Source organism: Symphodus melops, assembly GCF_947650265.1.
Source record: "Symphodus melops genome assembly, chromosome: 9".
Lineage (NCBI taxonomy): Eukaryota > Metazoa > Chordata > Actinopteri > Labriformes > Labridae > Symphodus > Symphodus melops.
In genome coordinates, this window is record NC_136699.1 from 15,604,816 (window position 1) to 15,629,137 (window position 24,322).

Below are 24,322 nucleotides of genomic sequence, written 5' to 3' on the forward strand. Positions count from 1 at the left end.
TGATGTTGATTGGAAATACAGCTGGGCAGATCCATGTTTTCCTGCACTCACGTGGACAGACTGCTCTGCGCAGCCCGTCAAGCTGTCTCTAAAGCCAAGAGAGGAGAGCTTATTATGGGAGCGGCTCCTGCTGTCCTACAGTATATCAACAACAGCCAGCATTTCTCCAGCTATCTGCAACCATGGCTCCGAGTGAATGCCGTCTTCTTTACAAACAGATCAACACATAACAGATAGGAAAGTGTTGTTATTGGGCGCTTTAGGTAAGTAACATGTATTTAAAGACGTTTGATCTCTAAAATATAATCTGGTTATTGTTTGCTCATAAAGCTTCTACATTTTGGTTTCGCCTACCTGGCGCCACAGGTGCTGTGTAGCTCAACTTTGATGAATTAACCTTTTGCATGGGGAGATTTCCTTCATAGTAACATAGTAAAATTCATAATGTGCAATGGGACAAAAAGAGAATAATGTGATTTTATAATGCAATAGGCTAAGTTATATTTAGGTGCATGAATGTACACATTTCTCTTAACTACTAGTATGAGGAGTCATGGAAACTTCGAGCTTAGATGTTGAACTATTATTCAGAGTGCTGTTCGAACAAGGTCCGTGTAGATACAGTGAGAAATGTTGCTTAAACCTTTGAACAGATTTGGTTAGGGAAGACCTTTCAGGTAAAAAGCAGCAGATGATGCTTCTTTGATAGATAAAAAAAAGAAGAAAGAATGCAATTGCAATGATGACATGAGGTAAAAGCTTTAGATAGGTGCTTCATTCTGTAGACGACATCAGGACATACTGGGACTCAGTCATAGAGCTCTTCCACAAGAGGAGGCTTCAACATCAATATTTTCACAAGTTTGTTTTGGTGAGTTTGCAATTTTTTAACATCCAATTATTCAAAACTTTCTATTTTAAGTCCTTCCATTGAAGGACTGAAGCCTCCTCTTGTGGAAGAGCTCTATGACTGAGTTGTGGCAGCAATGGCAATTCACTTGTGTTGGATAATTTGGTTACATATGTTCTGTCCGTTAAAACACGTTTTAGTGTAAGAGGTTGAGGTTTTGGGGAAAAACGTTTTTCAAATACCAAAATAGAGATTTATTTTTGTCATTTTGGATTTTAAAAGTTGGCTCAACATTGATGTACTGTGTACAGTGGGGAAGTCATTAGAGCTATGGAAAAGATCATGTTAAAACTAAGTGTAAGCTTAAAAATCTGTTTTTAAAACAGCACTTTCAATGTTCTGGTTTTCTGAATGACTGTAGATTGTGATTAATATAACTGTGTCTTAGGGTGAAAATATTGCACAACATCAAAAACCAAAAAAAGCCATACAATGTCACTCATATTTAACTCAATAGAAAGCACATTGAATTAAGAGCCAGTCATAGTCTCGCTGTTCATCTTTGGCATTGTGTATATTTTTGAATTTAAAAGATTTAAGATATCAGAACTTGATATTGCACATTTTCGCGCTTCATGTTTTACCTTCCCTTGTTTCATATTACTACTTTATTAAATAAGATACTAGATTTCTAATATGTTAAACGATATTTTCAGCTGTTAAAGTAAAAATGTAAAAGACATTTCAGTCTAAGATACAAACTCCAATTTAACTGCTGGATTTAGGATCAGTGCTTTTGATAGAGTTGGACATTCCTATCCCTAAAAATGAATGATGAAGAAATACAAGCAGTGATGATCTACTTGTTATCATTGCTGGTCTTTACACATAGTTATTAAATAATTATACCTCCTGTTATGTCTGGTGGAAAACAGGAAATAACCACATTTCAGGTTAAATTAATTTTGATTTGATTATATTGGGACTTTCAGGTTGAGAGTGCATTGCTCATTTTATTGATTACGTAACATTTTCAACATTACATTTTCTTAAGTTGCCAGAGAGCTAACCTGTCAGGATGAAACGAAGAAGGATGGGTCTCAAATCAAAGTGCCAGAAGTTCCCCTCCCATGAGAAGAAACATAAGTGGGGGGCGTCCAGCTTCACCCTGCCTCAATCTGAGGACTGGGGAAACCTGCCCCACTATGTTGTCCTGCAAATCTTCCAGCATCTGTCCCTGGTCGACCGGGCCAGGGCTTCATCTGTGTGCCGCTGCTGGAATGACGTCTTTCACACCCCTGACCTGTGGAGGAGATTTGAGTTTGAGCTCAATCAGCCGGCAACGTCTTACCTGCGCTCCACTCACCCTGACCTCATTCAGCAGATCATCAAGAAGCACGCCCAGCACCTGCAGTACGTCAGCTTCAAGGTAAGAGCCTCTCCTGCTGTCCTTGTCTTCACCTCCTCCCCCTCCATTTTCACAACACAGCTGCACTCAAACACAATGTTAATCCAAACCATATGCTGCTCATCTGATCATTGCTCATCAGCTGTCTTGACATAAGTGCACCTAACACATCTAGTCTGAGATTCTTCTCACACTCATCTTTCCATTCCTCATTTTTGTGTTTTTTTCCCCTCTTACTCAACTGGTGAACCCTGGCTGGTTAATCAGGTGGACAGCTGTACGGAGTCTGCAGAGGCGGCCTGTGACATTCTCTCCCAGCTTGTGAACTGTACTATTAAGACCTTGGGACTGATCTCCACAGCACGGCCAAGCTTCATGGACGTGTCTCAAGTAAGAGGCTGTCTGTGCTTTATATGCACTCTGCAATACTTTTTTAGTGCTGGCATACACAATAATCCAGATTACATATGTGATGTGTACCTTTTGTAGCCTATGGCAATCTGAAGAATTCAATACATCCAAAAACTGTATTGTTGTTTTTTTTAAATAATAATGTCCCTGATGATTTGCATTTTGATCTGGTAAATATAGAAAGATTACAGTTGTTGTTTGTCCTTCCTCAGGCTCACTTTGTCTCTGCACTGACAGTCGTATTTGTCAACTCCAAGTCCCTCTCCTCTATCAAGATTGATGATACGCCTGTGGACGACCCCTCCCTCAAGGTGCTGGTTGCCAACAACAGTGACACTTTAAAGTTGCTGAAAATGAGCAGCTGCCCTCATGTCTCCCCAGCAGGTAAACAAACATCAGCAAAACTATTAGTGGAATTAAAGGACTCCAAATGATGACAGCAAACAGTTTTTTTGAGAGCCAATGCAGTATCACAGAATCTCAGTGGTTGTGCAACAGAAGAGGTCGGCAGAGTATCAAAATCAGAAAGATTCATATTCAGGAGACCATGAATGTTTGTGCAAAGTGCAACAAACCACGCAATGAATGCCTAATCCCAAAAAGAAAAGCCAATTATTAGTTTTTGTTCTCTCTCTGTCCTCAGGCATCCTGTGTGTTGCAGACCAGTGCCATGGACTCAGGGAATTGGCATTGAACTACCACCTCCTGAGTGATGAACTCCTGCTAGCCCTATCATCAGAGAAACATGTCCACTTAGAGCACCTGCGCATCGACGTGGTCAGCGAGAACCCTGGGCAGATTCATTTTCACACCATCCAAAGGAGCAGCTGGGAGGCTTTGGTGCGACACTCCCCAAAGGTCAACATCGTTATGTACTTCTTCCTATATGAGGAGGAGTTTGAGCCCTTCTTCCGAGAGGAGACCCCCGTTACACACCTGTACTTTGGTCGGGCTGTCAGCAAAGAGATGCTGGGCCGCATTGGATTGAACTGCCCCCGGCTGGTGGAGCTGGTCGTGTGTGCTAACGGCCTTCAGCCCCTGGACGAGGAGTTGATCCGCATCGCAGAACGCTGCAAAAGCCTCACAGCCATTGGGCTGGGCGAGTGTGAGGTGACATGCAGTGGCTTTGTAGAGTTTGTAAAGATGTGTGGGGGCCGGCTTACTCAGCTGTCAATCATGGAGGAGGTGTTGATCCCAGACAGCAGCTACAACATGGAGCAGATCCACAGTGAGGTGTCCAAGCACCTGGGCCGTATCTGGTCCCCTGACATGATGCCCACCTGGTAGACCGACATGTAGCCAGACTGGAGTTAAAAAAGAACATGAGTTTTATGATGCCTACATTGGAGTCGTTATAACAGTGTTAACAGTTAGACATTTTGTTTTTCCACTGGCATAAAGCTTCAGTATTACCTTGCATTTTCCTTTTTCAGACATAAGAGGGCCGAAGATGGTGTTTCACATGTATTTTTATCTGCAGTGAATGTGATGTGAATGTGTTTTTCTCACTTCGGCAAAAACATTGTTTTCTGGCTTTATTTTGAGTACTCAGCTATTTTTCAATGCATAGATATTTTAAAGTGAGATTTTTGTCATCATAGGGTCCGACAGTCTATGTGCCTATATTAAGGTACAGTCTTAATTACCTGGCACTGGCCCAAACCTTTTTGTATTAAGGATGTAGATCTGCCCTCTGCTGGTTGCTTGTGTTATAAGCGTGCCATTTATCCTAAAATGGCAATAACAATTCTGAATCTACGATTTAAAGGAAATTTGATCCTTCATTAATTTTTTGGCCCTATTATCATCGTATGTAGCTCAATTAATTCTACAGCATTGTTGAGCCCCTCAAAATTTTGCCTCAGTCATGTTTGTGATTTCCTCCATTTTCCAGGATATAATTTAAGGGTCTTCACATTTGGAGGTAGTAGAACAAGTATCAATAAAGCTATAGTAAGATGGGCAAAGGCGAACAAAAGATTCTAGTAAGGTTCTCTTCATGTAAACCCCCCTGAGCCTTTTGTATTCTTGTATATTAGAATTAGGGTCAGTGGAGTTTAAAATAGCTTATCTTCAGCTACAACATTTAAATGTCATGTTCAGTATGTTGTGTTGATTACTTTAAGATTTACATGCTGTTCTACCTTGTCAACAGGAGGGCATTCGACCACTCATAATGGTTATCTCCTGTGAGGTTAACATTTTATGAATTAGTGTCATAGACTTGAAATAATGTAAAATATAAAGTGATGAGAGAAATGAATTTAAGCCACCAAGTGACCAAGCTCTGTTCTCGTGTCATACGTTTTGTTTGTTGTCGTTCATTAATAATGAAATGTTTTATAAAAGAAAACCCTTGACACTAAAAACAATGCAACACATTAAGTTGTAGTAACAGCGTGATCGAGCAGTGATGGCAACTCCTCTCTTTCTAATGTTATTTTTATTTTAAGTATGCAGAAGGTGGAACTTCAAACTACATCTACATTTGTTTTCAAGGTTTTATATACAGTATTTTTTGTTTTACACTGATTTCTGTTTATTAAAAAGCACTATAGCTAAAGAAAATGAAGCTTTTTTCCCACCTGTTGTCTTTTCTGTATTTAAAAGAAAGGGTAGTAATCCAGACATTTATCAGTAAGTGTTGACATTTCTATCTGTTTTTTTATATTGTTGTTTTAGAGAAAACAACAATATAAACTTTTGGTTACATTTGTCAATCTACATGTTCAGAATCGCGTTTGTGTGAATTTGTCACAGTATAGAGTATGCAGTGCTAAACTGCATCATATGAAGACTTTTCCTTGTACTTCTTTGTTTGCCAATAAATGATTTTTATCATACATCTACATGTGTTTTAGTGTTTTATAGGCTTGCTAATTTATATGTATATATATATATATATGTGTGTGTGTGTGTGTGTATATATATATATATACATGTATATATATGTATATATACACACACATACATACATATATACACATACATCAGACATGTATATATAACGTGTGTGTGTGTATGCATATAATCTTTATAAACAATATTATTTAAATTAGATAATACATGTTCTTGTAGCTGTAAAACACTGGACCCCATCTTAGCTGTTGTAATGTTTGTTTTTCTGACTTTGTCCCATTTGACCTTTATGCAGTTCTACATTCTCACCACTTGAGAGCAGCAATGATCTAAAGAAAGGAAGTGGGCCCTTATATAACCAGAGATGCTGCTGTACAATCAAGTATGCCAGCGATAACTCAGCCCTTTTACAAGTGGATTGGGCTTGTGCACACTCCATTTACATAAAAAAACCATCAGACTGTGGAACTGAGAAGTCTTCTGATTCCTCTGAATGTTCCTCTGTATCCTTACGTGTGAGGGAAACACATGTAAGGAGCACTTGTGTTTACATGTATTTTTTTCCAGCAGATTTCTACAGACATACACATTTTCCACAAATATTGTCTTAGGCCTAGTCTATATGAAAATTTAGGGTTTTTTTCAATGCGGGCAATTTAAATGGAAAATCTGTAAATCAGACACGTGTTCCCCTCACTGACAGGATCCATAGTGATTATTAAGGGTAAGTAGGTGACAGGAACACATCAAACTAGCTAAACATTTTGTTCTGGAAAAGTGCCACATTTTGGAAGGGTGGGTGGCATGACTAATTGGGTTACCAGTGTGCTCTGAAAACCCATCAGGAAAGTAACAGGCTTATGTGTTCACTATGGCAGCTTGTTATAAGCAGAGTAAGGGGGAGAGGCCCTACACGCTCCTGTCAAGTTCTTTATCACAAGATGAACTCATCAGCCCAATGATGATGATAGTTTGCCACAAGTCAAAGGGCGACAGTGTTTCTCCCTCGCTTAGGTAAAATCACAACCTAAAAATGAAACTCCAAACAGGTATCGAGTGTATATGAACCAGTTTAGCTTCAGCACAGATTTTATGAATACATCTTCATCTTATTACTTCACTTTTTTTTAATGAGACCTCATGTGTTTAGAGGCCTCTGACAGTTGTCAGTGAGGACATTCAGTGTAAATTCATCCCCCATGTCAGAGACACTGGGAGATTGGGGATAAATCGTGGGAGAGGATGGGGTAGAAAGCCTGGAGCATTTGACCCCCCTGCTGCCCCTGAAGCTCCTCCACTCCTTGATCCTCTGCTCCCTCGTGCAGGGGTCCATTCGGTCCAGCTGCCTTGCTTGCAGGAGCGGGGAGGGGGCGATAGAGTTCCTCAGCACGTGAAACATGTACCTGGGGGAGAGAGTGTGGTGGTGAGAAAGTAGGCCAGAGAAAAATATGCGGCCCTTTGATGTAAATCAGAGCATTCCCTCTAAATATCAGCACATACAGACACATCAGCAACCAGGATGAAGAGTGTGCCTAGCGACAGTCGTTCCGGGACCTCACAATTAACATTAATCACAAATCAGTTTAAGCTTTTCATACTCATAAACACCTCACAGTTACATGGCAGATAATGACCCAAAAATAACACTATTATGATGAAGTGGAATGACAGAGTGGTTTGTGACCTTTTTGACATTTGACTCCTAAAATGTCTACCTCTAATCAAATACAGCGGGGAAAAGAAGAATAAAGAGTCCATAAAATCACTACATTTGATCTATTTTAAAGATTTAATTGGTGTAGATGCTTTAATGCATGAAACACTTCCTTACACATGCCTTGGACCACAAAGAAAAGCACAAACAAAGCATAATGTTCTTTTTAAATTTAACTCTAGATTTTGTTTGTAAAAATCTTAATTTACAATGCCTTTTATTATGTAACTTTAAATTATATCTTGTAATGAAACACATTTTGATGAAACAAATGGTTGATCTATAGAAAATCAATTAGACACAATTCTATTTGTGAGCATACCCTTTTTTATAAAATTATACATTTCTGTTTTGCACTCTGACCCATATACATACAATTGGCCTCACCTGCAACTGGTTGTCTTGAATTTTCTGTGTATTTAATCCAACTGTATCCTTCCTCATGTAGTCAGTTCTTTGCATGTTATAGCACTGCTGACTTCCAGCCATCTAGTCATGAAAACACTGCTCGTTGTTTTTTTCCTGTGTTACTTTTTTGCCTGCCTCTTGTTGGATTTGTGTGCTGAGGTTTTTAAATACATGATCTGTACCAACGTTGGTATTTTTGCTAAACTCTGCCCATTATTGTATCTGCCCTTGTTTGAGAGGTAAAAGAAGAAAGTAGTGAAAGAATTCTAATTCAAGCAAGAAAAATATAGAGCAACTCTGACGATGACAATGTCCCCCCCCCCAGGAGAAAAATAGTGATGGTACCTGGGCAGCAGAGCCACCACAGTCGTGATGATACAGAGTAGGTAGAACAAGGGATCGGCCATCTGGTTCTGAAGGATCCAGTACAGGTTGGCTGGAGGGTTACAGATGATGCAGATACTGCTGTAGGCGAGGGTGACTATAAAGTACATTGCCACACTGCCCAGCATGACGATCCAGTGAACCCAGGTCTGCAAGACCAATGCAGAAAACAACTATTAGATATGGTGACACTAATTTAACCAGTCAAACAACTGTGTATAATGTATGTTTTTGTATTGAATTCAGCTACATGAAAATATGTTAACGGAGTTTAACACACGTGATGTTATAATGTTCTAGCTACTACAGTAAACCAATAACTATCTCAATGCATTCTGATTGAAATTATCTAAAAATGGGATTTGAGCTCACTGGAAGCATTATGTTTGAAACACATATCCATCAGTGCACTCACCCAGGCTTTAATCTCTATGGACAGATGCAGCAAGATGGTAAACAAAGAAATTGTGTTCAAAGGAGTTCCAAAGGTAAAAACATCAATATCTGAATCCTTGTAAGCCTGCAGAAGATAACACATTTAGGGAACACATAATGATGCAGTAAAATAACTTGGATTTTCATCTTACCCAGTATGGAATAAAGAAGCACACAAGACTCTGATAGAAAGCATCCAGCATGGAAAGCCAGAAGGTTGAGAAGTTGTATTCCTAAAGAAATACACGTTTCAAAACATTAACAAGAAGAGTATGTTCTGCAATTTACTCAAGATATTTTTTTCTTCTTCAATTTACACAAGTTGAACTATTGTTATTTATTGTCACTCACCCCTGTGCCCTGTCTGGTCCTGTACAGCTCAGGGACACCCAGCAGCGTCTCAGCAGAGACGTCTTTGTCCATAATCCCAAACATGATGGGCGGCAAAGAGGTGAAGAAGAGATTAAAGAAAATCATCAGCCAGTAGTCTATCATGGCAGTGCCTGAGAAGCCGCAGTAGAACTGATACCAGAAGAGCAGGTTCACATAGGCCTGGGGAACACATACAACTGTGGATGAATAGGTGATACTATAGAGACAATATGTGAACAGAGACAGCAATGGACTTTATAAAACTCACCACATTCTTATAAAAGAAGTAAATGATCATGTTGGCCAGTCGAGTGTAGCACCAGTGTCCATGAACCAGGAGGAGTTTTCTCAAGTGTTTGAAGCGAGGTATAGCGAAATCACTTGCCATGACTGCCTGCCAGTAAAAAAAACAAAAACGTTTTAAATGGTGAGAAAGAAACAATAGTTCTTTTCAAAGCTTAAGACTCAATTCAGACCTGCATGCCCTCCTGTCCGGATATCCCAACACCAACATCGGCTGCTTGGATCATATTGACATCATTTGCACCGTCACCTCAAGCCAAAGAGTAAAAGTCATTTTAACATTTACAGTTTTTGCATTTAAATACCTTACTAAGCAGTTTACTTCAAACTGAACTGAAAACATAATTAATTTAAAAGAACTTAAAAATATAATATATAATATATTTCAAGTATAGTCTGTTTATAATAAAACAAACATTTCTTCCAGCTTGTAAAAAGGTGAATATATTGTGATTTTGTCTGGTAGAACTTCCTCACATCGAAGAAGGCATTCAAAGAACTTAGGGAAGTGACTCAGCAAGACTCAAATCTGAAAATGTAAAGTCTAAGGCCCAACAGTCAATTTCTCAGGAGGTTCAATAACTCAGAACAAGATAAGAAAACCGGAAAGAAGTAGAGAAAAATTACCTTGAGGTTCCCTTGTGTTAGATTTTGTATTATTTCACTAAACCAGGGTTTTCACATGAAATGTCTGTCCTCAAACCTCACATCAAAGTGTTACCGTTTAAAACACAGGTGTCACTTATAACATTATCAACATTATTTTTTCCCATCTAAATGATCCTTTAAAATAATGACATTGAATTAGAATGGCAAAGGCCAGGACTCTAAAACTGAAGCAGCTACATGGGATTCAGCCATCATGGAAGGACTTACAAACACTGGCGCTGTTATTTCTGTAAACTCTTATATCGAGACTTATATCGTACCCAGTCAGATATACAATGGTAAATAAGACATTTGAAAAAAAGGATATTCAATACAGCCTTTTAAGGAGTAAAGCTACATTCTTTCATTCAATACTGATTAAGCTCAATCTATTTTTCAAGTTTTATAGTTTCAACAGTTTTCTTTGTATACTGTGATGCCTATAAGTTAGCTCAATAGCCCCAAAAAAGCAAAACTAAAACAAATAAAACAACAACAAAACGTTCTTACCAACAGCAAGGGTCATGACCTTGAGTTTCTCCCTGACCACCTTCACCACTCTGCTCTTCTGTAAAGGCGTCACTCTGCAGCACAGCACAGAGCGACAGCACTTTGCCAACTCCAAGAAGTGGTCCTGCAGGTCTGACTCCAAGGCCATGGTCAGGGTCTGTCCATCAATCACGAGAGAGATATTCGGGGTCGTGTCCACATTACGAGGGTCTTCGCTGTACCTCCTCATCTCCTCGAGTGTGCAGTCCAAGAGGGAGGTGCATGACAGCTGAAAAACAAGCTCCCCTTATTTTGCTGATCATATATATATATATTTCTTTATGAATATTTACATACTGGAGCTGAAAAAATGAGTAATTTAGAGTTAAAGTAAAAGTTCCAGATTCCCCAATGGAAGTTTTGTTGCTTTAGTTCGTCTTTATGGAAAGGTCAAATCAGAGTATTAGATTCATTCATAGATTATTCAAATATATAAAAATTTATCCTAATGGAAATAATTTCACTGATGAAAGTCTTATGATCAAAAACTAAGGATAAGAGACGAGTGCTTATCAAGGTGCTATATTAGAGACAAAACTTATGTGCAACAGAACACAGATGTGCTGGTACTCTGATGTTGAATTATATTCATGGAATTAGGGGGCGCTGGTCCCATCAGATGCATCAATTTTTTTTGTAAATAAGTCTGGCTTGATAGCCAAACGGAAAGTAAAAATTATGAAAAAATGGGTCCCCTTATCCCCTTATTCATATCATGCATCTAATGTTGGTTAAATTTCATTAGATGTGATTGGGTGGTGTCTGTGGGAATGCATCCCTGAGATGGTCATCAAGTTACAGGGGTAAAAATAGTTCATTACCAATTACCCTCCTCTGTAGACCATGAGTGAGATGGTATTTCCTCTGAGTGTTGCATATTACACCGGCAATTAGATAGCAAAGCAGCAGATATTGTATTGGGGGTATCTGACGCCATTCATCATGAATGACTGGTCCTATCTGAGACGAGCTGTCTCTTTGTTCCGGAAAGCTTTCAGAGAAGCCTATCTATATAGACAGGTCATTTTGGCCTATTTGAGGCAGGGGATGATTAGGAGCAGTCAGGTTGTTCTGAAGGGTTCCTTCCTGTGCTACCAAATCTTTAATGATCTCAAAGAAGCCGGGCCGACACCTGAAGACTTATTTTTCTCAGGTGGAAATGTGAGTGTTTGACCTTTAGTTAAAATGTAAAAATGGTGAAAGAGGTTTTGCCATTTAAATTGGATGGGGCAAGTTTCAAGATAAAACCTCCTGAACTCAGTGCTTTGGAAAACATACAGACAAATGAAAGTAAGTATCTCGTCTATAACCAAGATATGGTAAATAAAAACAACAGATGAACTTAATCTTTTTTTTTTAAATGCACTGCATCAGACTTTTTGTTAAGTTAAGCTCATTGGCATCAGATAAATAGCAAAGTGTAGCTTTTATAATGTTGTTAACACCTATTATTGCTCACCTATATTACAAGGGTGGGCCAGGCATTTTAGATATTTATTGAATTTCTCTTTTTATCTGTTCCAACAAAGAATCAAATACTGTGATTAAATTAATGAACACATTTATCTGTCTGTGGCTTATGTGTACCCATCTCCCTGCCAAACTGTTCACTCTGCCTGTGCACTCATCACTCAGGAGTGCAGCCAGGGCCCTCTGTCTGTTCACTGACCAGCTTTCATTCAACTTCTCACTTACAACCTGCCACAGAGACAGCAGAAAGATGACACACGGAAGTTGTGTTAAAGCTAGCAAGCTTTCTTTAGTAGCACAATAATGCCGAATGGCGAGGCTTAGTAGGCCTATGATAGTTTTTTTTTTAGATGTCCAAACAGAGGTGTAAATATTGCATGTTTATTAAATCAATACCACACGTTTGTTACTAAGTGGCTAAGTGGCTGCAGGCTACAACTGCAGCACATATTTACTATTACAAGTATTATAATTTCTTGTCATCTAACTCTCATCAAGGAAATTATCTTGTTTGATAAAATTGACTTTATTTTCATATAATGAATATATTAAAGGTATAATAAAAAGGACATCATCCATGAATATTAGTATCATTACTCTACTGTTTTTTCATTATTATTATTGTGCTTTGTTGGTTATTATGCTTTGGCCATATACAGTAGTCTTCGTTACATTCATGCCAATAGAGCTTCATGTCATGAAATGAAATTGAATAAGAAATCATTCTTTATTATTTCACATGAGCAAAGAACAAAACAGCTCTGCATCAAATTGCTAACATTCAGTGAGGCAGACTGCGGCCTTCTCACCTTGTTCTTGCAGCTCATGTTAATCACCAGGTCCTCCTCTTCCAGTAGCCTGCAGGCATAGCCGATGTTGACAGCTGTCTCCGTCTTGTCACCAGTCAGCACCCACACCTGGATCCCTGCCTCCCGCAGTGCTACAATGGTGTCTGGGACACTCTCCTGCAAACGGTCCTCGATGCCTGTCGCCCCTGCAGGAGGAGAACATATCAAAGTTTGGTATGATTCACACACAGAGCTTGTCACATACATGTTTTTAAAGTGCTTATGAAGACTGATGTGTTGTTGATGCATGTTACCAAGCAGGGAGAGATTTGTCTCCAGCTGCACAGCAGAGTCCATAACAAGCTCCTCTCTGTTCTCTATGGCAGCCAAGGCCCGCTCTCTGTTCACTGACCAGCTTTCATACAACCTCTCACTTACAACCTTCAGCAGAGACAGCAGAAAGATGATACACAGAAGTAGTGTTAAAGCTAGCAAGCTTTCGTTAGCACAATAATGCCGACTGGCGAGGCTTAGTAGGCCTATGATAGTTTGTTTAGGGCTCTCATACAAGTATAATGCTTGTTAATATGTAAGTATGATTATGCACCTTCTTTGTAAAGCAGAGTGTACGCAGTCCTTCTTTAGCGTAACAGTCGAGGTGATGCTGAGTATCTGCTGCTACATTCTTTTGATTTCCACTGAGATGTTCTGAAAATAACATCACACAGGATACATATCATACATCAAAAATGTTGCAGGGTTTCTTGGTATTATTCAATCTATCATATTATAATTGCAATATATATGTTTGAATGCAGTTTCACCTGAACATACCTCCATATGGAGTACCTAGTAGCTCCATTATGGCGTAGTCTGCACCTTTAGTGTACAGCACATACTCTTTGGTGATTGGGTGTCGCACCAAGACAGACATCCTCTTCCTGGTTGAGTCAAAGGTCAAGGTCTCTAGCAACTCAAACACGAGTTTCTTCCCTGTTGGGAGCCTGACCGTCACACTGTCAGGGGTGCGGGCTAGCAGAATGAAGCCATATGCCTTGGCTGCATGCACCAGGGCGGCCTCATCTGGACTCTCTACCTCATAGCTCAGATTATCTGAGGACGCAGCAGGCTTGACAGGCAGAGAAGGAACATGAAAAGAACCTGTTTGTCACCCATCCATATCTTCAGACCCCATCTCTTTTACACAGGTCTTAATGTGATCCTCTTCTATTACTAAATCCTCTGTGATGGTACGATTTCTCTTCCATTTCCGATTAGAGGGCATAAAAAACTGTGACTGAGGCCAGACTTTCTTAACCACTTGAAGAAGGAATCCAGGGACTTATTTATCTGAGTGGAGCATTTTGTTCCAAAAAACGTTTGGCTCAGACACCCATCTGGTGAGCCTTGTCCACCTTTTTCACTCTGCTCCTTTTAGCACTTTCCCCTCAGATTATAAACTCCAGGGAAACTTCATATTTTTCTCCAATCTGCCAGACCTCAGAACAGCACAGTCAGAAGCAGTGAGTGCTAAATTTGATAGAGCCTACCCTGAATTGCCTCTGCATATTACCTTAACTATGTGGCTAATTCAGTAAGGAATCTTTACAACTATGGCTTCAGAGATGGGTACATGACTATGAAAGAATAGACAAATCAAGTGTACACACACAATCAGTGACGTTAATAAGTGCTATTTAAACTATGTGTTTCTTATTAAACTATGGAGATCTTGCTGCAGTGCTGCAGCCATATAGATCTATAAAAAACAAAAAGTGAAGAAAACACGTAATAGATTCTGTACATTGTTGTGTTGATGCAAAGTTTTTTATTTTAAGTTTGCATACTAGAAGTGTCATGACAACAAATACTACTACATACACCTTTTCTCTCCCAACAGTGCCCTCCATCTCCTCTTCCCATACACAGCCGCATTACACTGAGCACTCACCCTCTGTCTCTGAGCTGTTGCCATGGAAACCACCACCGTGTTGCAAATGGTGAGAGCCAGAAAAAAGTCCAGGTAAGGATCTATCATCCCACTGCTGCTGCTGCTCTGTGCCCTGCTAAGCTGCTGAAGCAGCATCCTGTCTGGAACCACCTCAGTTTCCTGAGGAGTAAAAGTTAATCATATTTTTTTAATTAAAAAAGGTGTTGTTAAGTAACTGCTTGTTACATACGCTTTGCTTTGAATGGTTTGAAAAAACAGGATTAGAGGAATCTTTTAGCTTCTAACCTTTTTATCCACTTCTGTTTGCCTGAATGCACAGAAAAACGTTTTCATTCATACATCTGTTTTTCTATATTAGAGACACAGCATGAGGAGGGAAACTGGGCTCTGTGCAGCCTTGTTTGGAACAAACACAAGTCTTATTCAGTCTCATCCTGTACCTCCAGGCTTCTGCCCTATTCTCCCCATGCACAAAAATAGCTCCGGAGTTACTCTACTGTACATCAAGACGAAGGTGACTAATCTATAGTACACATTTACAGTTTATGTGAAATCAGTGCTGTGTGCCAAGCGGGGCCCAGCTTGACCATATGTCCCGTCACAGACACAGGCTTAACTTTGAGCCAAAATGGATGTGCTCATCATGACACCTAGCAGCTCAGCCATCTGCAGCAGGGACTGGGACCATGAGGCCTTTTAACACAGGGATGGGTGAGAATTAGGTAAACAAATGTCCCTTAGAGGTCCATGAATATAGGCACTGTAAATAACAAAATTAAAAACTTTTTTTTATACATTTACTGAAACACTCAGAATTTTAATAACCCATGCTCTTATCTAAAGATGATAGTGACTCAATTTGAAGATAGATTTTGAAAGAAAAAAAGTAGAACTTTTGCTCCAGATTAAATAAATATTTAGATTTTTTGTTTGATGTGTATAATGAACACAACTGATTTAAAATCATAACCGTTTTTCAGTTCTGTGATAAACTACCAACAAAAACTGGATCCCCTCAGCCAATCCATTCTGAGGTACATGACCATGACACGAACCAGATCAAGATTTTGAAGGATGATGCTTTTTTTTTCTTTGCCTCGTTCTGATACAGAGCATTTAACTGATGGATTGCACAGAGTTACTAGCGTTTTGTCATTTTCAACTCTTAAGTAGTTCTGTTTTTTTTTTAATCTACAGCACAATAAAATAATGTAATTTTCTGTTGTGCCCATTGTGAGAGATTTTTAAGCAGTTATATTTAAGCTGCTCAGCTGAAGATGCTGAAGACCCTTTTACTCATTGTTCCTCCTTGTTACCGTGCACTTACTAATACAAAATATCAGATAAACCTGACAACACTACACTCTGAATGAAATTACAGTATCTGTTTCCTGACTGAATGATAACTTTACCAGCTCTCTGCTGAAGGCCGCATCTGTTGATGCACCTCTCGAGAGCTTGCTCCTGCGTCTGCTATGGTGGTGTTGATGTGTGTCCTCAAAGTCGTTGTCCTCAGCATCCAGGGACCATGTGGTCTTTGCAGGTTGAGGCTTTTGGCTAAAGATGACATCTTCCTCTGTTTCTTCACCTTCAAGAACAGCTAGGTGGATGGCTGTAAATTCCAGAAACTGTTAGCATGTGCAGATGTGCAAGACAAAATCACACATGCATGCAGGTCAAAATATCTAACAGTCATGCCATGACATTTAAATCATCTTTTGGTTAATGAGACAAATATTATTTGAATGTCATTAAAATGTTTTCTTTGTATTGTTTTTCAGCTAAGATTAGCATGCTTGCAAGCTTCAATCAACATGTGGGACTGCAGGTGGAATTTAGCACAAATGCTACAACCTGGTACAATGCATCTCTCCTTTTTGAGGTTAATGTATATTGTACACTGCCCCTGTTCAAATAACTAAATAAATGAAATGAAATGAAACATGTAAATATTAATGGACCAAGCCTGAGTAACGTTAGCCATCTGTCATATTGCATAATATGCAGCCTCTAAATCATATCAAAAATTGACTTCTGCCAGTCAGACATTATTATTATCGAAAAATGTCATTTACTTTCCAGATGTATGACCAGCTTGTCTTCATTAACTGTTTGATCATGCATTTGAGGGATCAACGCAATGAATGTGTGTATCTAACAATCTCAAGAGATCGGACATATATTTAACCCTCACTGAAACAAAAGGAAACAGAATTTTCAAATGCAGTTTGAATGGTGAAAAAACATTATAGTCACTTTTGCGATATTCATGTCCAAAGTCAATAATAAATCATACTAAACCTTAAACTCATTAAGCCCTTAAAATGGACCATTATTTTGGAAGTATTCTATATAGGACATGTGGAAAGGTGAGGTCAAGCAGAACCAAATATCTAAATACAAACACCTACTGTTCTCTTTGTGCGGGTACTCTGTGCCCATGATGGAGCATCTGCGGTACACCATCTTGTTCTCAGTGAGGGTGCCAGTCTTGTCTGAGAAGATGTATTCAATCTGTCCCAGGTCCTCTGTGATGTTCAGGGACTTACACTGCACCCGACTGTTTGTGTCTGGGTCGTACATATCCACGTCATTATTGATGAAGAAGATCTGACCGATCTTCACCAACTCAATAGAAAAATAGAGAGAGATGGGAATCAAGACCTGCAGAGGAGAGCAGACAAAACGGTAGGACAAAAGGTTAAAAGAGAAAGAAAGGTGACAAGGAGGAAAGAAGAATATAGGAGATGAAATGAAAAAGACACAGTAATGTAAGGGATAGGAACAGGGGAAGGCGGAGAAGTTGGAAATACAATATAGCAGATGAAGAAAAGAAAAAAGACAGAAGACCAGAAATTGTGCTATAGAGTTATTAAGAAAAAGCATCTTAAACTCTTCAAGAAACACTTCGAGACTCCTCAACCTGCAGAAGGACGATCATGGTGAAGAACATGTAGAAACCAGACAGACTGGGACTGTCCAGGTGACCGCTGCTGTCAGGGACCAGGTAAGGGGACACATCAGGCAACGCCTTCAGCCATGAGTAGTGACCTGCATGTGTGAGGACATGAGTATTAATCACACTGACTGCAGCGCACGGACAAGTTATTTTTAACACCACACCTTTCCCTGTCTCCTCCCTCCGCACCCAATAAGTCTTCACGTCTTCAGCCAAGGTGACTTTTTTTTTTTGTCCTTTGGAAATTAAACATCATTTCACTAATGCAAAAGCATTAATCATGAACCATTCTGTGTTGTGATTTTATGGTCAAGTTGTGTGATTCATTACTGACCAACTGCTCCGACGAGACACATGGCGAGGAGGAGAATGACACAGAAGATGACGTCAATGTTCAGCTTCCGCTCCAGTTTGCTGCGCTTGTATCGTGGCCCATTGTTGTTGAGCATGGACTTGGTTTCATGGCCTTAAAAATGGGATGAGAAGATGTTGATTCAGAAACCAACAGGAACTCCAAATGGTCAACTTCCAACAGGAAACTGGAATATATAAAAATGTTTCTATTCTGGATGAAAGCAAAAAACAATGCCAAGGATAATCATGACAATATCTTACATTTTGAGTTCTTTGCAAGTTTAACAGTTGTCCATTTTAACCATGCTAGTGTGGATCGAAGTTTTTCCAAATATGTTTATTATGTTGTACTAACACAGTTAGATCCCAGTTAAATAAGGGTTAATTTTGACACATAAGTCTTCTTATAGCCTAGCTATGGCCCTTTACAACCATCATGGTAAAAGCTAAAAGTTAAAGCAGCGCAAAAAGTACAGAATATACCTGCAAACACCACAAAGCCAACAGCATGGTCCGTGTTCCTCAATGTGCTTCCTCGCAACAGCAGACTCTCAATCCCAGCACCCACCTTCTCCTTATCAGGTTTCTCTCTGCAGCAGCAGGAGAAAGTGAGAAACCTCCTTTGTACTGTCAGATCTTGTTAGATATTCATTACTGCTTATATATTTTCCATTAGCAATTCTCCTGCTTTACAACCATAGCTGGACAGAATAGGCAGACCGGCTGTAAGAGCTGCGGTGCTCGAGGAAATCGATTATAGTCTATTACAGCCCCAATAATGCCTCTGGAGGCATCAGAAAATGCAGCAAGTGGGTTGAAATTAGTTTTGCTTGGCTGCTCTGAAAGGCCCAAAGAAGCAGTTTTGGGAATCACAGGTGATCTGTCTATTTGATACTCACAAAAAACACTTGAAATGGTTTAGATTATTGTTCGGCTTTTCACACACAACAATGCTGTTGAAGCTTTCAGGCTCAAATTCAGGATCCTGAAAAAAAGTAGGCATAAAGTCAGACAGTATGAATAGAAACTTTATTGCTGTAACTTAACTAGTCCTTTACAGTCTGACAGAATTATTATTAACCATGGAAAAACAACTGTTCTCCACAAATATTATTAGGTGTGTATTTCCTGTTTGTCATGAAGTACTTTGACTTGAGTGATTGCAATTGACAATAAATGTTCAGTAAGTTAAAGGAAATGAAACAGTTGCTCTGTTGATGTGTGTGTGTGTAAAATGTAACTCATGAGAGCGAGGTGGAAGATGAGGCAGCACAGACACATGTTAATAAAGTGGAAACACAGGTGAGAAATGAAACCAACAAATTGTATTTCTATTTTTCCTCACTGAGTTACAGAGGCCAGATATGGCCCCCTTCTGCTTTAGGTTTGTCTCTCCATCCAGGTTTGACGTCTCAACAAGACACATGCCGTTGGTGTCTGATGTGTGCAGGAGCAGGAGGTCTGCAGGGATGATCTCATTGCAGAACACCTTCACAAAATCTCCCACTCGTACATCCTTCCAATGGCTCCCCATATACTGTTTCTCTCTCCTGAAATCAAATATGTCAGACACCAACACTCATTACAGTTTATTTGTCTTTGTCACTAGGAGGCTGTATTATTGATTTCTGTCATGTTTATTAACTGCAGTATTGGCACAGTGGGCGAAGTTTGTCCATATTTTCGAAACAAAGGAAATAATTTGGTGCAGTATGATAGATACTTAATATTATGGATACAAAAATCATGGCAGCTTTGCTAAAGTAAAACAATAGAGTAAATTAAAAAATCTATTCCCTTTATTTTTTGAGAGCCACCCAAATGTGTCTATGTGCTTTACAGAACAGGGAAACTTGGGGGACCCAACTCAACACATTAATAGTTTAAGGCTCCCCAGAGCCTCATAGTTTAAACATGTTTGTCCAGCTAGCTAACCAGCAGTGACAGAGAGCTACAGGTATGTTGCCCTGCATGTAAGACCTGATTAGCTGCCACATGACACCACACCTTGCCCCAAACAAAGCTGGGGAGGGGGATTTATTTTTAGTGTGTTGTGTTTAGATAAGACGTACCAGGTTGCACACATATTTGTTGTTAAGAAAGCTTTTTGTATGCTAACCATATGTCAGAACTCATAGCATTTCACAGAAAGATCCATTTCACCAAGGCATGTTGTCATTTATCACACATGATCATGTGTGACATGACAAATTGTTTTTAATAATAATAATACTAATACTACTACTACTACTACTACTACTAATAATAATAATAATAATAATAATAATACATTTTATTTATAGAGCGCTTTTCAAAAACTCAAAGACACTTTACATGTTAAAAACAAATACAAGTATGCAGGATAATTCATTTTTGACTTGTGAGGAAGCTTCCACAGTTTGGTGAGGATGATTCTCTTTTAGAAATGCATTTGTTTGCTTAACTGAGCAGAATAAAGATGAGAATATACGTACGAGAAATATAACTATTTAGCTTAGCATTTAGCTCAATAAGAAAATTAGAAAACAATAGCTAGGCAAATGGGAGCATGAAGATAGCGTAGCACATTTATCATTTATCTCACTATCCTTAACTTTGCTCGAACAAGCAAACTAACTATTGCTTGTAGATTCATAGAATGAAGACAGACAGACAGACAGACAGACAGACAGACAGACAGTGTTAACACTTAATGACAAAACATCACAACAGACCAGTTTTAGGATTTTCTTTGTCAAGATAAAGAGACACTTAAGATAACCAGTTCAGCATGAAGAGGAATAGACGTCATTAACACTATAGTGACAGGTGTGTTTTAAAAGCTCTGCAGCATTAAATTAAGACATTTGACAACACTGTGATATAAGTTAGGCATTTGATCAGTAAGATCAACTGATTTCCTGTTTGCGTACAGCTGGGTTGTAAAGAGTTTGACATTAGATAAGATAAGATAACATGCACTTTTATTGTTCCCCAGGGGAAATTTTCAATGGACTCAATCCAGCTGCAATTTACAAGTTATATAGAATAATATTAGATAGAGATGAGGTGGATAGGACGACCCTAAAGATAAGGCACTTTATGTTCAAACAAACACATTTCCCTCCTCCTTAAAAGGAACATGCGCTTTAGGGGTGATAGGACACCTGTAAAGGTCTGATGAGTCAAGTTAAATTCCTGATGGAGGTATTTACATGTAATGCAGCAGCTTTTCTTTATAAAACACTGCCAGATGGATAAAGTTAACCTCAGAGAAGAACAGGAAATGCGTGGAAGCCAAAAATCTATTCTCAAGCTTTCTCTGGACTCATACTTCTGTATACTTAAGTAATTCCTGCTAATCGAAGCTGTTCTAATCTTTATAAGCCCAAAATGGAGCTTTAGTATCCCCACTCAGCGAGCAATAAGAGATCCACAGAAGCCCACTTGACACGATTCAGCTGCTCTTGGTGGGATTGCGTAAAAGACACCCAGGGTCTGCTAACAGGGCTGGACAGGCATGTGAGTTTTCTAAAATGATCCTAAAATGCTAAGCCTGGTGTCAGCACCTATGAATACCTGAACCCCGACACACACATACAAACAAACATGCATGCAACAGATTTTTCCCAAATACTTGCTGACTCCTCATGGAAGATTCGGAAGCTAGAAAATGCTGGTTGATTTCAAACCCTTCCACAGCTTGAATCTCTGAGGATTCATAGTCGGAGGTGCTTCCAGTTTCAATTCATTACTCCCTACTCCTCCTCATCCTAGCCTACTCCAAAATCACTGCAGTGAAAGGGTTGAAAGTGTGTTTTTCCTCCTTTCTGATTAATTGGTTTTTCATCACTAATACAAAAATAGATAACAGCTAACCTCACTGTCTTTGCTGACGCAACGCTCAGATGAACATTGCATCAAATGTGCACAATGTAATGGTAAGAGATATTGTTGTAAGGATTTATAAAAAAAAAAAAAAAAGGAATAATCTCCCACACATTTTCTATTTGTAAATTCTCACAGGGTGCTAAAACGCAGATGAGGTAAAATACACACACACACACACACACACACACACACATATACACATACACACACATCTTGCACACAATCACACCGATCTACACACTCTCACAGATAAGAATCATAAACAAAGATGTGGGGTGTTTCTTCATACCACATCATGCTTTGAAGTGACATAGTATTGTCTTTGAGTCTTTTACCTGCTGTAGATAAAGCATGGCATGTTGTTAAGCTTTCTGTCTGACTGGTACCTCCCAAAGTCCTCCCAGGCGTCCTTCAGGGCCGTCAGAGACATGATGACACAGATGGGAATCAGAGCCACCTCCGGCTGAAAGGCATTTACTACAGGGATGAAATTCAGAATTGCAAGACCAACAAAGTAGATGTTTGCCAAGCGGTGAAACTGTTCAAAGAGGTTCATAGGGATGAAGAGGAGGAGGGAGTATTTGGTGGTTTTGATAGCATTTCTGGCAAAGTAGCGGTTAGGTTGCTTCCCCTTCTCCAGGCCCTCATAAGGCAGATTGGACACCAAGTTGCGGAGCTCCTTCTCCCTTACCCTCTGACCTCTCAAAGCGTCCCTCACCAGTGCCAGAGGGCTCCTCCACGTCATGGCTGCTCTTTTTCCTTCTTCTCCTTCTCAATTGTTTTTCTCACACATTCTAAAATGTTGTAGCTTCAGTGAGTTAAAAAAAAAAATACAGTTGTCTTCTTGATTGACATAGAGATGTGAGTGTAAGTGTGTGTGTGAGTGAGACCTTTCGCCAGCTTAAACAAGTGACAGCACACCTACTTCTTTGAGCCCGCCCTTTTCATTGATAGGTGTGTTGCAGCAAACAGGTAGCCACGAGTGCTCCAGTGACTCATCCGATTTAAAGTTTGCTTTCAATCCACCACATTTACACTCTGACATCATGCTTACGGAAACTCAAACACTGTTATAATGATGTTTCTGCTTTATTCCACACTGCAAGTAGTCAAAAAAGGTATAGGCTAAGAAAACTGTATCGTGCAATCAATACATGGCTTTTGATTTCAGAGCAAATGAAAAAGAATAATTAAAATTTGGATGGACTTTGGACAACATTTCAAGGTTATGAAACTTTTTGCCAATGCTTGCAATAAACTGTACCTATCTAGCATCATGTTAGCTAGCATTCTCCCTTTTTCTCTTGTATAACACCAACACAAATATTAACTTTTAGCCACTTCCATGCTAATAGTCAACTAGGCTAGTTACAAATACAAAAACGCTATAATGCTTGAGATTTAAAACTTAAGTGTGAATATGGTCCATAACACCCCCTCAGCAAATCATTGGACCAGTGTGACACGAGAGGCGGTTCTTCACATTTAGATCTTACTACAGACACCAATCAGAGCATAAAGTTTGCTCATGGGAAACGCATCAAGAAACTGTAGAATGTGAATGAACACATGTAGCAGAGGGATACACACCTCATTCAGGTGGAGAAAAACGTGTGATAAAAAGCTTTTTGTTGCTTTTAATTTGACTGACGATAGTCACATTAATAGCATTGATACCATGGTCCTGTATTGGTTCATTTGGGGTCAGTGATCAACTAAAGAAAACCTGTGTCTGAAGGCTATTAAGCACATCTGTAAGAAAGAATACTCGTCGAAGTTTAACTTTAACTACAAATTTGATCATGTTGAATGAATACACATAATAACGTTATTGCCTGTATGTGCAATTATGAGACTCTTACATGTGGACTAAAACACAGCCGCTTCTTGCACAGATTGTAGTCATGTAGGATGCCTTTCACTTCCTCATGTTAACTTATAGTGTCTTTTCCAGAGCAGCCGAGCTACCAAACCTGTTAAAAACAGGCCAGATTGCAACTGGGCCTCTTCAGTTATTTCACTATCACTTTCACAATGTTTACATTTCAACACAGTTACAGTCCAGCAATGAACATGTGTATTTCTGATTAGTATTTATTAGGCATAATTCAGAGGCATACATGGTATTACCTGCAATGGAGATAGATAGACCCCAATAGTATTTTTCAAAGGATGCCATGCTTGGCCTTGCATGTGATTTGCTATAAATCAAAGAATTTAAATTATTTCCAGTTTTATCCTCGAACAGCTGACACAGGCGGGTTCATCTCTCCAGGTGAGAACAGTATGTTTTTTTTCCATCCAATCTGTGTACAGCAGGGGAGTGGCGTGACGTATGTGTGCCAGACTCACGCGCTCATCCTTCCCAGTCAGCTCTGGCTGGGTTTGGCTTGGCTGGCACTCCGACTGCGCAGTGGCGCAGCTGTGAGTCTGCACTCCCAACACACACACAAAAACTAAACACACCATTGGAAACAAAACACACATGGTTCCACAGAGCAGAGGTCTGTGCATCCCTAATTACAGCAGTGACATGGAAACACTACAAAGCAGAAAGCATCTGCTTTTTCCCAACTCTTACATGTTATC

At 39.4% G+C, this 24,322-nt stretch overlaps 2 protein-coding genes across 3 annotated transcripts; one reads left to right on the top strand and one right to left on the bottom strand.

The window, feature by feature from the left end:
• On the top strand, positions 1 to 5,512 carry fbxl3l (F-box and leucine-rich repeat protein 3, like). Of its 2 annotated transcripts, none has more exons than XM_079352098.1 (5): positions 1 to 263; positions 1,905 to 2,279; positions 2,526 to 2,648; positions 2,882 to 3,053; positions 3,313 to 5,512. In XM_079352098.1, exons 2-5 carry the CDS (start codon positions 1,929 to 1,931, stop codon positions 3,954 to 3,956), a joined length of 1,290 nt encoding a protein of 429 aa, XP_079208224.1. In that variant the 5' UTR covers positions 1 to 263; positions 1,905 to 1,928; the 3' UTR covers positions 3,957 to 5,512. The 2 variants fall into 2 exon arrangements, with proteins under 2 accessions (XP_079208224.1, XP_079208225.1); XM_079352099.1 differs by lacking the exon at positions 1 to 263 and adding an exon at positions 274 to 871.
• Positions 5,513 to 6,455: 943 nt separating this feature from the next.
• Positions 6,456 to 14,637, bottom strand: atp10b (ATPase phospholipid transporting 10B; the record flags this gene model as incomplete). Its single annotated transcript, XM_079352486.1, has 13 exons — positions 6,456 to 6,931; positions 7,996 to 8,183; positions 8,450 to 8,554; positions 8,622 to 8,702; positions 8,821 to 9,021; positions 9,110 to 9,235; positions 9,318 to 9,394; positions 10,303 to 10,570; positions 12,621 to 12,805; positions 12,914 to 13,040; positions 13,207 to 13,307; positions 13,434 to 13,728; positions 14,551 to 14,637. 13 exons carry the CDS (start codon positions 14,635 to 14,637, stop codon positions 6,667 to 6,669), a joined length of 2,106 nt encoding a protein of 701 aa, XP_079208612.1. The 3' UTR covers positions 6,456 to 6,666.
• Between the last annotated feature and the right edge of the window lie 9,685 nt (positions 14,638 to 24,322).